The 16,232-nt window shown below is 34.2% G+C and overlaps 1 protein-coding gene across 3 annotated transcripts in view; it reads right to left on the reverse strand.

Moving 5' to 3' along the window:
• Positions 1-16,232, reverse strand: part of UBR3 (ubiquitin protein ligase E3 component n-recognin 3) — a 232,659-nt gene that overhangs the window by 61,393 nt on the left and 155,034 nt on the right. For 2 of the 3 annotated variants that reach the window (XM_032637364.1, XM_032637363.1), the window contains exons 28-30: positions 15,783-15,995; positions 14,414-14,550; positions 8,310-8,395 (exon numbers count right to left, since the gene is read on the reverse strand). In XM_032637364.1, the coding sequence (XP_032493255.1) occupies positions 8,310-8,395; positions 14,414-14,550; positions 15,783-15,995 (436 nt within the window). The remainder of the gene's footprint in view (positions 1-8,309; positions 8,396-14,413; positions 14,551-15,782; positions 15,996-16,232) is intronic. The other variant, XM_032637365.1, reaches the window with a different exon arrangement.

Consider the following 16,232-nt stretch of genomic DNA (forward strand, 5'->3'; position numbering starts at 1 on the left):
AGGGTGATAATTGAAGTGGCTGCTGCTAGACTTTTATTACTATTTTTAGCATTCTGGTTAAGTTCATCATTTACAAGCCTCTGTATAAATTTAAATTTACCTTAGAGGGAGGAAAAAGTAGCTTTCTAGCATAAAATTAAAATTCCTTTACTAAACACTTTCTAACGTAACACTTTCTGGAATATTATCAGCCAATGCCAAACAACAAATTAACAAGAAAGAATAATTTATCTAAGTGAAATTATAGTTTCTGCCAATTCAAACAGACTACAAGCTAAAACTCCTATTTATCAACAACTTCTATAAAACATACTGTATCACTGGGTACAAATAGGGTTTAAGTACATACATCAAGGGGTCAGTAAATACTGAATACTCAGTAAAAAATAAATTCCAAAACCATAAATTCCCAAGAACAAAGTGATAACACAAAATAAAATATCAAAATCTAGTACAACTAGTAAGAATTTTAAAAGTAACTTGGTTAAAGTTTCACATAAGTTCGTATCTTTATGTTAGAAATTTCAAGGTGTTTTTGATCAGTCCTTTGCTCTGAAATCATTCCAAAATTACATATATATCTTCTTAAAATAACACATATTTTTGAAAAACTAATATATATTGATAATTTTAAATAATTACTAATATTTTTAGCATTTAAGAAAATATATTCATTTTTCAAAAAATACATTATGGGGCTAAAACCGCGGACCCCAGAGACGGGCGGGAGACGCTAAGGCTGCTGCTGCCGCCACCAAGGGGCCTGTGTGCGAGCACAGGTCACTCTCCACACCCCTCTTCCGCGGAGCCTCTGCAGCCCGCCACTGCCAGGTTCCCGGGATCCAGGGACAACTTCCCCGGGAGTACGCACGGCGGGTCTCAGGCTGGTGCAACATCACGCCGGCCTCTGCCGCAACGTCACGCTGCCTCTGCAGCCGCAGGCCCGCCCCGCACGTAGTGCCCCTCCTACCCCCATCCCCCAACCCCCGGCCTGAGTGAGCCGGTGGCCCCGAATCAGCGGCTCCTTTAACCCCGTCCTGTCTGAACGAAAAAACAGACGCCCTCCAGCGACCTACACGCAGAGGCAGGGCCAAATCCAAAGCTGAGCTCCTGTGAGCTGTGAGAACAAAGAAGAGAAAGGGAAATCTCTCCCAGCAGCCACAGAAGCAGCGGATTAAAGCTCCACAATCAACTTGATATACCCTGCATCTGTGGAATACCTGAATAGACAAGGAATGATCCCAAATTGAAGAGGTGGAATTTAGGAGCGAGATCTATGATTTTTTTCCCTTTTCCTCTTTTTGTGAATGTGTACGTGTATGCTTCTGTGTGAGATCCTGTCTGTATACTCTTGCTTCCACCATTTGTCCTAGGGCTCTATCCGTCCATGACTTTTTTTTTAAAAATTCTTTTTCTTAATAATTAAGTTTAATTGTAATAACTTTATTATACTTTACCTTCGTTCTTTCTTTCTTTCCTTCCTTCCTTCCCTCCTTTAGACAACGAATCACCCCAAATTGAGGAGGTGGTCTCAGGGAGCAGGATTTATGATTTTTCCCCCTTTACCTCTTTTTGTGAAGGTGTATGTGTATGCTTCTGTGTAAGATTTTCTCTGTATAGCTTTGCTTCCAACATTTGTCCTAAGGTTCTATCCGTCCCTTTTTTTTTTTTTTTCTTTTTTTTTTCTAAATATTTTTTAATTCAATAACTATATTATACTTTATTTTATTTTTACTGTATCATCTTTCTTTCTGTCTTTTTTCCTTCTTTCCCTCCTTCCTTCCTTCCTCCCTCCCTCCCTCCCTCCCTCCTTTCTTTCCTTCTTTGCTTCTTTCTTCCTTCCTTCCTTTCCTCCTTTCCTTCTTTCTTTACTCATACTTCTACTAATTCTCCCTACTTTTTCTCCCTTTTATTCTGAGCTGTGTGGATGAAAGGCTCTTGGTGCTCCAGCCAGGAGTCAGGGCTCTGCCTCTGAGGTAGGAGAGCCAACTTCAGGACACTGGTCAACAAGAGACCTCCCAGCTCCACATAATATTAAACGGTGGAAATATCCCAGAGACCTCCATCTTAACACCAGCACCCAGCTTCACTCAACGACCAGCAAGCCACAGTGCTGGACAACCTATGCCAAACAACTAGCAAAACAGGAACACAACCCCACCCATTAGCAGAGAGGCTGCCTAAAATCATAATAAGGCCACAGACACCACAAAACACACCACCAGACGTGAACCTGCCCACTAGAGAGACAAGATCCAGCCTCATCCAGCACAACACAGGCACTAGTCCCCTCCACCAGGAAGCCTACACAACCCACTGAAACAACCTTAGCCACTGGAGACAGACATCAAAAACAACGGGAACTACGAAAGTGCAGCCTGCAAAAAGGAGACCCCAAACACAGTAAGATAAGCAAAATGAGAAGACAGAAAAACACACAGCAGATGAAGGAGCAAGATAAAAACCCACCAGACCTAACAAATGAAGAGGAAATAGGCAATCTACCTGAAAAAGAATTCAGAATAATGATAGTAAGGATGATCCGAAATCTTGGAAGTAGAATGGACAAAATGCAAGAAACAGTTAACAAGGACCTACAAGAACTAAAGATGAAACAAGCAACGATGAACAATGCAATAAATGAAATTAAAATCACTCTAGATAGGATCAATAGCAGAATAACTGAGGCAGAAGAACGGATAAGTGACCTGGAAGATAAAGTAGTGGAAATAACTACTGCAGAGCAGAATAAAGAAAAAGGAATGAAAAGAACTGAGGACAGTCTCAGAGACCTCTGGGACAACATGAAACGCACCAACATTCGAATTATAGGGGTTCCAGAAGAAGAAGAAAGAAAGAAAGGGACTGAGAAAATATTTGAAGAGATTATAGTTGAAAACTTCCCTAATATGGGAAAGGAAATAGTTAATCAAGTCCAGGAAGCACAGAGGGTCCCATACAGGATAAATACAAGGAGAAACACGCCAAGACACATATTAATCAAACTGTCAAAAATTAAATACAAAGAAAGCATATTAAAAGCAGCAAGGGAAAAACAACAAATAACACACAAGGGAATCCCCATAAGGTTAACAGCTGATCTCTCAGCAGAAACCCTACAAGCCAGAAGGGAGTGGCAGGACATACTGAAAGTGATGAAGGAGAATAGCCTGCAACCAAGACTACTCTACCCAGCAAGGATCTCATTCACATTTGATGGAGAAATTAAAACCTTTACAGACAAGCAAAAGCTGAGAGAGTTCAGCACCACCAAACCAGCTTTACAACAAATGCTAAAGGAACTTCTCTAGACACGAAACACAAGAGAAGGAAATGACCTATAGTAGCGAACCCAAAACAATATATAAAATGGAAATAGGAACATACATATCGATAATTACCTTAAATGTAAATGGACTAAATGCTCCCACCAAAAGACACAGATTGGCTGAATGGATACAAAAACAAGACCCTTATATATGCTGTCTACAAGAGACCCACTTCAGAACTAGAGACACATACAGACTGAAAGTAAGGGGATGGAAAAAGATATTCCATGCAAATGGAAACCAAAAGAAAGCTGGAGTAGCAATTCTCATATCAGACAAAATAGACTTTAAAATAAGGACTATTAAAAGGGACAAAGAAGGACACTACATAATGATCAAGGGATCGATCCAAGAAGAATATATAACAATTGTAAATATTTATGCACCCAACATAGGAGCACCTCAATACATAAGGCAAATACTAACAACCATAAAAGGGGAGATCGACAGTAACACATTCATAGTAGGGGACTTTAACACCCCACTTTCACCCATGGACAGATCATCCAAAATGAAAATAAATAAGGAAACACAAGCTTTAAATGATACATTAAACAAGATGGACTTAATTGATATTTATAGGACACTCCATCCAAAAACAACAGAATACACATTTTTCTCAAGTGCTCATGGAACATTCTCCAGGATAGATCATATCTTGGGTCACAAATCAAGCCTTGGTAAATTTAAGAAAACTGAAATTGTATCAAGTATCTTTTCCGACCACAACGCCATGAGACTAGATATCAATTACAGGAAAATATCTTTAAAAAATACAAACACATGGAAGCTAAACAATACACTACTTAATAATGAAGTGATCACTGAAGAAATCAAAGAGGAAATAAAAAAATACCTAGAAACAAATGACAATGGAGACACAACGACCCAAAACCTATGGGATGCAGCAAAAGCAGTTCTAAGGGGGAAGTTTATAGCAATACAAGCCCACCTTAAGAAGCAGGAAACATCTCGAATAAACAACCTAACCTTGCACCTCAAGCAATTAGAGAAAGAAGAACAAAAAAACCCCAAAGCTAGCAGAAGGAAAGAAATCATAAAAATCAGATCAGAAATAAATGAAAAAGAAATGAAGGAAACAATAGCAAAGATCAATAAAACTAAAAGCTGGTTCTTTGAGAAGATAAACAAAATAGATAAACCACTAGCCAGACTCATCAAGAAAAAAAGGGAGAAGACTCAAATCAATAGAATTAGAAATGAAAAAGGAGAAGTAACAACTGACACTGCAGAAATAAAAAAAATCATGAGAGATTACTACAAGCAACTCTATGCCAATAAAATGGACAATCTGGAAGAAATGGACAAATTCTTAGAAATGCACAACCTGCCAAGACTGAATCAGGAAGAAATAGAAAATATGAACAGACCAATCACAAGCACTGAAATTGAAACTGTGATTAAAAACCTTCCAACAAACAAAAGCCCAGGACCAGATGGCTTCACAGGTGAATTCTATCAAACGTTTAGAGAAGAGCTAACACCTATCCTTCTCAAACTCTTCCAAAATATAGCAGAGGGAGGAACACTCCCAAATTCCTTCTACGAAGCCACCATCACCTTGATACCAAAACCAGACAAGGATGTCACAAAGAAAGAAAACTACAGGCCAATATCACTGATGAACATAGATGCAAAAATCCTCAACAAAATACTAGCAAACAGAATCCAACAGCACATTAAAAGGATCATACACCATGATCAAGTGGGGTTTATTCCAGGAATGCAAGGATTCTTCAATATACGCAAATCTATCAATGTGATAAACCATATTAACAAATTGAAGGAGAAAAACCATATGATCATCTCAATAGATGCAGAGAAAGCTTTCGACAAAATTCAACACCCATTTATGATAAAAACCCTCCAGAAAGTAGGCATAGAGGGAACTTTCCTAAACATAATAAAAGCCATATATGACAAGCCCACAGCAAACATCATCCTCAATGGTGAAAAACTGAAAGCATTTCCACTAAGATCAGGAACAAGACAAGGTTGCCCACTCTCACCACTCTTATTCAACATAGTTTTGGAAGTTTTAGCCACAGCAATCAGAGAAGAAAAGGAAATAAAAGGAATCCAAATCGGAAAAGAAGAAGTAAAGCTGTCACTGTTTGCAGATGACATGATACTATACATAGAGAATCCTAAAGATGCTACCAGAAAACTACTAGAGCTAATCAATGAATTTGGTAAAGTAGCAGGATACAAAATTAATGCACAGAAATCTCTGGCATTCCTATATACTAATGATGAAAAATCTGAAAGTGAAATCAAGAAAACACTCGCATGTACCATTGCAACAAAAAGAATAAAATATCTAGGAATAAACCTACCTAAGGATACGAAAGACCTGTATGCAGAAAATTATAAGACACTGATGAAAGAAATTAAAGATGATACAAATAGATGGAGAGATATACCATGTTCTTGGATGGGAAGAATCAACATTGTGAAAATGACTCTACTACCCAAAGCAATCTACAGATTCAATGCAATCCCTATCAAACTACCACTGGCATTTTTCACAGAACTAGAACAAAAAATTTTGCAATTTGTATGGAAACACAAAAGACCCCGAATAGCCAAAGCAATCTTGAGAACGAAAAAAGGAGCTGGAGGAATAAGGCTCCCTGACTTCAGACTATATTACAAAGCAACAGTAATCAAGACAGTATGGTACTGGCACAAAAACAGAAAGATAGATCAGTGGTACAGGATAGAAAGCCCAGAGATAAACCCACGCACATATGGACACCTTATCTTTGATAAAGGAGGCAGGAATGTACAGTGGAGAAAGGACAGCCTCTTCAATAAATGGTGCTGGGAAAACTGGACAGGTACATGTAAAAGTATGAGATTAGATCACTCCCTAACACCATACACAAAAATAAGCTCAAAATGGATTAAAGACCTAAATGTAAGGCCAGAAACTATCAAACTCTTAGAAGAAAACATAGGAAGAACACTCTATGACATAAATCACAGCAAGATCCTTTCTGACCCACCTCCTAGAGTAATGGAAATAAAAACAAAAATAAACAAATGGGACCTAATGAAACTTCAAAGCTTTTGCACAGCAAAGGAAACCATAACCAAGACCAAAAGACAACCCTCAGAATGGGAGAAAACATTTGCAAATGAAGCAACTGACAAAGGATTAATCTCCAAAATTTACAAGCAGCTCATGCAGCTCAATAACAAAAAAACAAACAACCCCATCCAAAAATGGGCAGAAGACCTAAATAGACATTTCTCCAAAGAAGATATACAGAATGCCAACAAACACATGAAAGAATGCTCAACATCATTAATCATTAGAGAAATGCAAATCAAAACTACAATGAGATATCATCTCACACCAGTCAGAATGGCCATCATCAAAAAATCTAGAAACAATAAATGCTGGAGAGGGTGTGGAGAAAAGGGGACACTCTTGCACTGCTGGTGGGAATGTGAATTGGTTCAGCCACTGTGGAGAACAGTATGGAGGTTCCTTAAAAAACTACAGATAGAATTACCATATGACCCAGCAATCCCACTACTTGGCATATACCCTGAGAAAACCAAAATTCAAAAAGAGTCATGTACCAAAATGTTCATTGCAGCTCTATTTACAATAGCCAGGACATGGAAACAACCTAAGCGCCCATCATCGGATGAATGGATAAAGAAGATGTGGCACATATACACAATGGAATATTACTCAGCCTTAAAAAGAAATGAAATTGAGCTATTTGTAATGAGATGGATAGACCTAGAGTCTGTCATACAGAGTGAAGTAAGTCAGAAAGAAAAAGACAAATACCGTATGCTAACACATATATATGGAATTTAAGGGAAAAAAATGCCATGAAGAACCTAGGGGTAAGATAGGAATAAAGACGCAGACCTACTGGAGAACGGACTTGAGGGTATGGGGAGGGGGAGGGGTGAGTTTTGATAGGGCGAGAGAGAGTCATGGACATATACACACTAACAAACGTAGTAAGGTAGATAGCTGGGGGGAAGCAGCCGCAAGGCACAGGGATATTAGCTCGGTGCTTTGTGACAGCCTGGAAGGGTGGGATGGGGAGAGTGGGAGGGAGGGAGACGCAAGAGGGAAGACATATGGGAACATATGTATATGTATAGCTGATTCACTTTGTTATAAAGCAGAAACTAACACACCATTGTAAAGCAATTATACCCCAATAAAGATGTTTAAAAAAAAAAAATACATTATGTTTTAAACAATTTTTATTTCCCATATCAATCACATTAGGAAATATTTTAACTCCATTAATTTGGGACCAATAATTAACTGTACATGACATTAAATAATATTACCCCTAGTAGTCACATTAATTCTCTAAACAATGACTACACAGTGATAGCATCAAAACCATGCTCATGAAAAATCTACTTTAAGTTCCAAATGATACTTCTCAGAAATATACTCTTACAAAAAGTACTGAAGAATCATGCTCAGTTTACAATATAAAGCATATTCGTAAATAAAAGTAAACATCTACAATTTTAATACATTTGTGCACATCAAAATACAGTACAAATGCCTTCACTGATTAATAGCAGCTATTTATATAGAAATCTGTAGGTGACATGAATTGTCTTTATAAAAATTTTCTTAAGTCCAGACAACATAAAAATTCTTTAAAAGAATTTAAGTTTGAGAAAAATTTTTTATCATTGAGAATAATATACTGTTTTAATTTTGAACCAACGTAATTCTTATTAATTACTATGACATTTATTTACTGACTAATCATAGTATAGAAAGAGCTAAATGTTCATGATTCTTCTAAAATTAACCATTTAAAGCATATAATCACTATTAAAATTGATTATACAAAACATAAAAAGAATTCGAAAATACAACAAAAGACCACTTTGCCTATATATGCTTTCAAAATGAAATAATCAGAAATTTTTTAAAATTTAGCACTGCTTAAGACTTACTTAAACAAGACCTTTTACCAGCTGTGCTTGCACCACCTGAACATAAATTCCCTCCTCGATGAATTAATTCAAGTTCCAAATTGGTTCTGTAAGCAAAGCATTAAAAAATATCTCAGTCATTAGATTGAAGTAATACTTTTTGTTTTATTGATATGTCTGAATAAACCTAAAGTTCTTCAACTTTATTATCTGAAAAATTATAGTTTATGCAATATCAGTAATAATCATATTTTATCTGATATATAGAAAGTTAAAAGGGGAACAGTTTATCTATCCTTACTTATATGTTCATATTTATACCTGCAAAACTGCACACGTCACAGTGTAATTGTTGCAAAATCCTAGATGTTGGCAAATACTAAAAACTAGGCCTTAAGGAAAAAAACTGCAACACATTTCAAAAACCCGCATATGAATCTGATGAAAGAATCTGTACTCTGGCAGCCACTGATTAGATGGTTACTGGCATATAACACACAAGGGCATACCAATTTTTCTATCAGAGAAATGGTTATCACTCACTGGAGCTTAGATGGCATCTAGAAACCAATATTAAGAAACAAAATCACTAACATCAAAGTGGCTATAAACAACACATATAATTAAACAGCAGTCTCCTTTATAGACTTCTAAAATTACAGTTTTATTAAAATACATTGTATAACTATTAACACTGCTAAACAACAATATTGTTCATATAGATTTGAAATTATATTTAGCGATTATTACTTTACAGAGTAGCAATAATTAGTAAATTGACATTTCAAAAATCAAATTGATGCAGAATCTAAAGATTTACTCAAAAGCAGTAACAGTAAAATAGCCAATCAAGTTTGACAAAATAATAAATGAAAATTGAGTGACTGTGTGTATTTTTATTTCAACAGTATTAATAAACTTAAACACACCTTTATTTGCCACAACTAAAACTGAATAAACTAGTTTATATCCAAGATATGTATATATGACACTAATAGTGAGATATCCCCCATCTTAAAAATAAATAAATAAAAGGCAACATTTCAAGCTTACACTTTGCAAGTGAATTTAGGAAAGAACAGAACCCTATTTTATTTAAAACAAAACATTTTGAGCTGGTTTTGCTTGTATTTTGAACACAGAATGTTTTGAAATGTTATTTTCATATATTTACTTATAAATGCAAACTGTTAAAAATATTAATATTTCTAAATCTGTATATTTGCCACCCATTTCTAAAGGAATGCTTTAATCCTCTCTACTCAGGAGGGAGAAAAAGCAATTTAACATTGATAATGTTCCTGCTCAGAGCTCCATCTGGTTGCTGCTGATAAGGGCATCTGTGTGACAAGGGAATTTTCCACCCTCAGGTGATTTGCATTGCTCACTGAACTTCTAAAAACCTACCAGCAAGGAAGCAGGGACAAGGATTTCATATTAGTGGACAGAAAGCGAGCGGAGACCAGCATGTGTTCCTTCATCAAGGGAATATAAATGAGATCAATACATTTTGTTTTCACAAATCTTCTGTTGCCTAATCTGTAGAAAAAAATTAATGGCTATATTCTCTTATAAAAACTAAGATTTCCTAGATAGTACTTTTAAAAGAGCTAACCAGAAACGCGAATAATTCTTACAAATGAACGTCAGAACCAGAATGTCAACTTTTATTTCAGCATAATTTGCAAAAATATTCATTAAAATATAAATACAATAACAAGTCTATTTATTTAATCATCAAATAAGATACTTTAAAGGATGATAAACATGTTACCAGAAATTTGATTTTAAAGAATACTTGAAAGAAAACTACCAAATGTAATTCATTACTTCAGATTATGGTTGGAAGATCTCCTGTACAACATTCCTTCTGAGTTAAAAAAACAAATCTACCTATCCGAAGGGTTCGTATAATATCTAGGATTTAAAAAATCAATATGTCAGAAGCCCTAGTCATCAGCTTCTCCTTATTTAATTTATAACGAAATTGGCCCTTTAAGTCTTGCTAGAGAAAAGAACACACAAATGTGTCACATGCCCCATGTCTGCTTTTCCCTCACTGTTGAAAATCGTAACACAATATTCTGTTTCTGCCCTCCTGAATGGATGATATAAAAATTAAGACGTATTGGGAGCAGAAGTTTTCCAAGCCTTTTTGTTCTTGGAGAAAAGTAGACTCAACTTTCTATATTTTCTAACACAAACACATTCAAATTAGTTTGGACGGGGAATAAAAGAGAAGAGAAAATCTCTACATTTGAAAGAAAGATTGCTTAAAGCCTATCATGGTGGCCACTTAGATATACCCATATAAAAACTCCTCCAACTATGCTCCAGTTTCTTTTTGCTTGACCAAGTATGCCTTCTACCCCTTGTTTGGCACTAACTTATATTTTTAGAGCTATAATTTGAAAAACAAACGTGTATAAACACACACACACAGAGATTCAAACACATACTCGTATAGTGTGGGTTCAAGGCCTGAGCCTACCCCTACTAGATGACCAATTAATTTAATTTCTCAGAGAAGAAAAGATCTTCATCCATACCATGGCCTGGCCTATATTATCGAATACTCAGCTAAAGCTCTAACTCCTCCCAGAGTTAGGGAGAACTAACTCCCTTTTCTTGGAAAAGGAAAGAAGTGCTTCTACACACTTTCTATTTCAATTTGCTCATCTTCCCTTTTGAAGTTCTATAGCACTTTCTCAATATGATATATCTATTTAAAATATATGTATTTTTAAAATATTTATATTTTTAAATATTTTATATATTTAGAAAAATTATATTGTTTTATACAGATTGATATATATTAGTTTTGTCTCTCCAACTAAACTGTAAATTCCTGAAGACCAGTGACCATTTCAGATGCAGCTTCTATATCCCTGATGGTACCTAGGAAAGTGTTCAAACAATTCCCAGGACCTGAACACCTCTTTGTTTTGATATGTAGCCCGTGATAAGATTCTCTAATCCCTGCAGTTTATTATCATTATCTTGTTGACCCTTCCTTTAGTTTTAAAAAGGATTCATTATTTGGTGTTTTAGCAAGCATTCTTCTTATTTCAAACATAATTAGTTTATAAAGTTTAAACTTATAATGCAACTAATGTATAAAGCAAGCTGCATTCACTCTACTGAACAGTTTACCCACTTATGACTTAAAGATGTCTCTCCATCTACGTCTCAGTTACTCACATTTCAACTTCTTTCCATTTCCATGTTTCTCACATATACAGGCTAAGTGCTACTTACTAATAACTCTAGGCTATATATAACTTGGGTCCAAAATCTTTGGAGAAATCAATTACTCAAATTAGTGTGATTCATTGTTTCAATAATGAAATAATGAATTGGCATTGAAGTGAAAAAAGCTTTCTTCTCCAAAATTAATTTTCCATAATCCATGTGAATGACTGATATTTGCAATAGAATGTTTTTTGGAAATACATTAAAACTTGAATATAGTAATTTTGATTAATTTTAATGCAACAAAAAGATCATTCCAACAATTTCTTCTTTGCTGCCCTCAGAAAATCCTCCAAGGCTTCACCTTGCAAATAAAATTAAAAACAAAGAGATACATATTGTCCTACCAAAAACTAAAAAATAGCTCAAAATCAATTATTAAAGGACACAGCTAGTTACCCACTAAAAATATTTTGTTTCTAAACATCAAAAAATTTAAGCTCCCCAAAGAGCAAACAAAATTACTTATTCAGCTGGGAAAAATTCAGTCCTGGGAAACTAGGGTTGTAGCCCATTCAAATTACTAATGTCAAATACAAATACATTTGCATGTTCTAAGGGACTATACATTTAAGAATCACAGCATTTAATTCAAAAGTTAAATAACTGAAATTAATTTTATTTCTAAATATTTTACTTACTTAACCATTTTAAATACTGCTAAATACTTCAATGACTACCTTTTAGGCATAAAAATGATCATAATCTGTAATCATAAGTATTTAATGAAACAAGGTTATATGCCAGGCAGAAGATAACTGTAAAGACCTGGTTTCCTACCTTGAAAAAGTTACATCTTATTCAAATAGAATACACATGCTTTTTTCCTTTAACTCATGTTTTTGTTAATTTTTGAGTCAATTTGTTTTTTGTGTTTCTTTTTAATGATTAAGTAAAACTTAGAGAAGGCATGCAATCTCACTGTGAGAACACTGCAATGGCCTGGGTAATTTTAACCAAGGATAAGGTTTTTAAAGGTTATATACTTTCACTTTTGGAATCATTATATTGTTGCTTTAGAGTTTACCACTAAGGATCAGAGAAGGATGGGAGGATGGGAGAGCATATTTTCTCCACTTCTCTATATACACCCTTAGTAAATAACATTTGACGTCTGTCCCTGCTTCTATATAAAAGAGAAAAACAAAAATATGTTGATTCAAAAAGTTTCCCATTATCACAGCAAGCTTTCTATAAATATTTCTATTAAAAATTATATATATATTCTATAAATTATTTATATATTTAAACAAAGAAATAGGAATCCAAAACGTCTACCAAACTAAATTTAAATCAAATTATTTGATTTATCATACTACAGCAAAATTCCATGTACAGATCATTCCCATTCAACCAGGATTTTCTTATAAGGTCAATCCTAATAAAATCAAAGGCATAAATGCACAAGTGACATAAATGTGAGTGTGTATATACATGCATTGAGTTGGTCTACATCCATGTCACTTTTCTACATTATTACCATAATATTGTACAGAACTTTATGAAACCTTGAAACCTAGCAAAATTAAATTATATTCAATTTAGTTTTCACATAAAGTATATTTTATTGCAAGTATGTAATTGGTAACTCTTCAGAGACAAAATGTTAAATTAACTGTTATATCTTCCCCCAAAGCATTCTAGATAAATAACAATAGCCTAGGAATACACAGACTAGATAGTTACTTCCCAACCCATTAGATCCTTTTACATCAATCCACGTCCAGCACTTGCATTCCTAGACCAAAAACTAATGTTTCCTTATCTTGAGGTCTAACTTGCTTGCTGCAATTTTCTTAAGTCTGGTTCCATTTTTCCTGGGTTCAAAAGAGTACATAGTTCATTCACTCTTTTGTTACCCTCTGTTCCAGGAATGGGGCAGAGAGAATGGTCATGATGAACTTCATGTATATATGACTTATAAAAGCTGAACTAAGGAGAGGAAAAAGGAGAACAGTAATTGAAAGAACACTATACCTCAGCTCAGGAAATCTGAGTTCTAGTCCTACTCTACCACTAATTTGTTGCATGACTTCAAGTCACGTTATTTCTCTAAATCTTACCTATTACAATACTACTTGAACAAAATACGAAGTATGCTTCTAGAGATATCCAGGGGTCTACAATATCAGATCTGGCAGAATGTGTTTACAATTGTGCCTGCTTCTCTCCTATTTTTTTTTCTTACAGTTCTCCATTTTCCTTCAATTAAGTTTTCTAAAATTCCTATTTGGAATTATTTCTTAGGTATTGAACACCTACTCAGTAGATTAGACTATTCCTACCTAATCTGAAAGATGAGAAGCATTTACCTCTGTTTTCTTGAGACCGGTAGCTACTCACAGAAGTTTAGAACATGCCTGATCTCGTTTCCTCTCCTTTATCTGATTTTCTAAACCACCTATAGTCTTCTAGGACATTACTAGATCTTGCATGAGCTTAAAACAAAGTAAGTTCTTCTTACTGTTCTTATTTTTTTTATAAATTAGAAGTATTTAACATATTACAATGTTTTAGTTCTTAGTATTATCACTTTTTTGACAGGGCTTAAACAGTGATTTCTTAACAACACCCTTCATATATAATACTCACATGCTTTGAGGTAGACATCTATCCCAAATGTTAATAATATACTTTTCCTCATATATCCTATAATGCTTAATAATACCTAAACCAGTATTCCATTAAAATAAAAACTCCTCAGAAAAATGAAGGAAAACTCTACTTTTATAGACCTTTTAGGAGGTTCTAAAACTAGCCATAATTTCAACCAACATTAAAAATATGCAACTTTTTTCAAATAAATATGAATGAGAAATAAAATAAACTATTAACATTAAGTAAATATAAAAGTATATACTATGTATACCTACCTAGCAACAGAATACATAAAGAGAAAATCATTATCTGGTGAGCCTGGAGTCTTGCTATAGTCTCTATATTTCTTCTGAGTGGTATTTTTGATATCTTTCATTACAGATTCCATTTCTTTACTTAAGTTGCTTTCTGACTGTAAAAAACACAAACATACATATAAAGTTTACGTATATTCATTTTCTCTAATAACAGTCTAACACTACATTGTTTATCATATGAGCACACTAGGAAGTTAAGGTTTAAAAGTCAAAACAGATGTACATTAGCTATGCACTATAAATATATTGAGTGCACAAAGATAAAACAGATCAAGAGGTATTTTCTCTTATTTTAGGGACCTTTTATTCTAATTTTATATTGTGATCCAACCATGAATTAACCACACAAACTATATTCTAAACAAATGAGTATATGTCATTAAAATATCTTAGAACAGTTTCCATGCTTATAAAAAATCTTTCATTTAAGCTCATTTTTTCAAGATTAATATTGATATCCCTTACTTTAAGCATATTTTAATCACATAAAAATCTGGATTTCGAAAAGAAAAAAAATAACACATAGACTCAAAAATTAGTCTTCAATTCAGAAAAGGAGATGAATCTTTCTGATTAGCTTTAAACTATGAATTTCTGTTGAAAAAGTCAGATATTCATAGTTTTCATAAATTTACTGCATATACTGGGCATTGCTGTCACTCCTCTCAGGGACCATAACATAAATCTATAATGAAGGTGAAATATTTAAGAATTTAAATCAAATAAATCCTACTGGATGGGATAAAAGATGGGTTCACTTAGACCAAATCTCACAGTAAAATAGACTGACTTATGGTTCGATCATATATACAATATTTTATCTCTCTAATACACACACACATACACACAAATGTATGTGTAAGTCTTTAATTACACACACAGAAAGTTTGCATGTGTGTGTGTAAATACATCATCTTAATATACCTAATGGCATATTTTTAAATGATTAGATTATGCTTTACATTGCAAGATACATCTATATAATGCTGGACTTTGTTTTTAAATATTTCAACATAACCATATCTAAGCTTATAGGATATTTCATGATCTGGAAGATGTATATTAAAACTATAACAATTTAGACTAAGGAAAAGCATAGCCTTTAGTAATAATTTGTTCTGTTACTCTCATTTTTGTTTTTAATAACCACCAACATTAAAAACATTAAAATATGTTTTTAATGTTTTTAATGTTTTAATGTTGTTTTTAGAGTAAAACCTCTAAAAGCAATTTCTACTAAATATATAAGGTCCAGAGTAATTTAGAAGTAGAACAAAAATTAAAGCTGAAAAGCAGAGCTGAGTTAACCAGGATATTTCTGCCTTACACTGATGCTTACTGGGAAAGCTCCCGGACGTCCCTGCAGCTCCTCCACTTCCTTTATGAGATCTTGTATGCTTTTGTTACTAGGACGTTGCCAAAGGTTGTTTTCGACATTGCTTCCAGGATAACAAGGAAGAACACTGTTAGCAAACTGCCTGCAGAGAGGACATGTGAATTCTCCTTTGTCCACTGAGAAGCCCTGAAGAACCTGGTCATTCTAAAAGATGAAACGAACATACAGCTATATGATGCACACGTTTACAGAAAACAAAATTAACACCACTACATTTTATAGTAAATAAATGAACCATACAAAAAAGGACCTCTAATACATGTCATAAAAGCATAAAATCATTTAACTGTTGAAGATTATCAAATCACTTCTTACATCATGGCAATCATGCAACACTAGCCATCACCAATGAACTGCTTAAGTATCCTACTCTTCTCTCAG

Source organism: Phocoena sinus, chromosome 7, assembly GCF_008692025.1.
Source record: "Phocoena sinus isolate mPhoSin1 chromosome 7, mPhoSin1.pri, whole genome shotgun sequence".
Lineage (NCBI taxonomy): Eukaryota > Metazoa > Chordata > Mammalia > Artiodactyla > Phocoenidae > Phocoena > Phocoena sinus.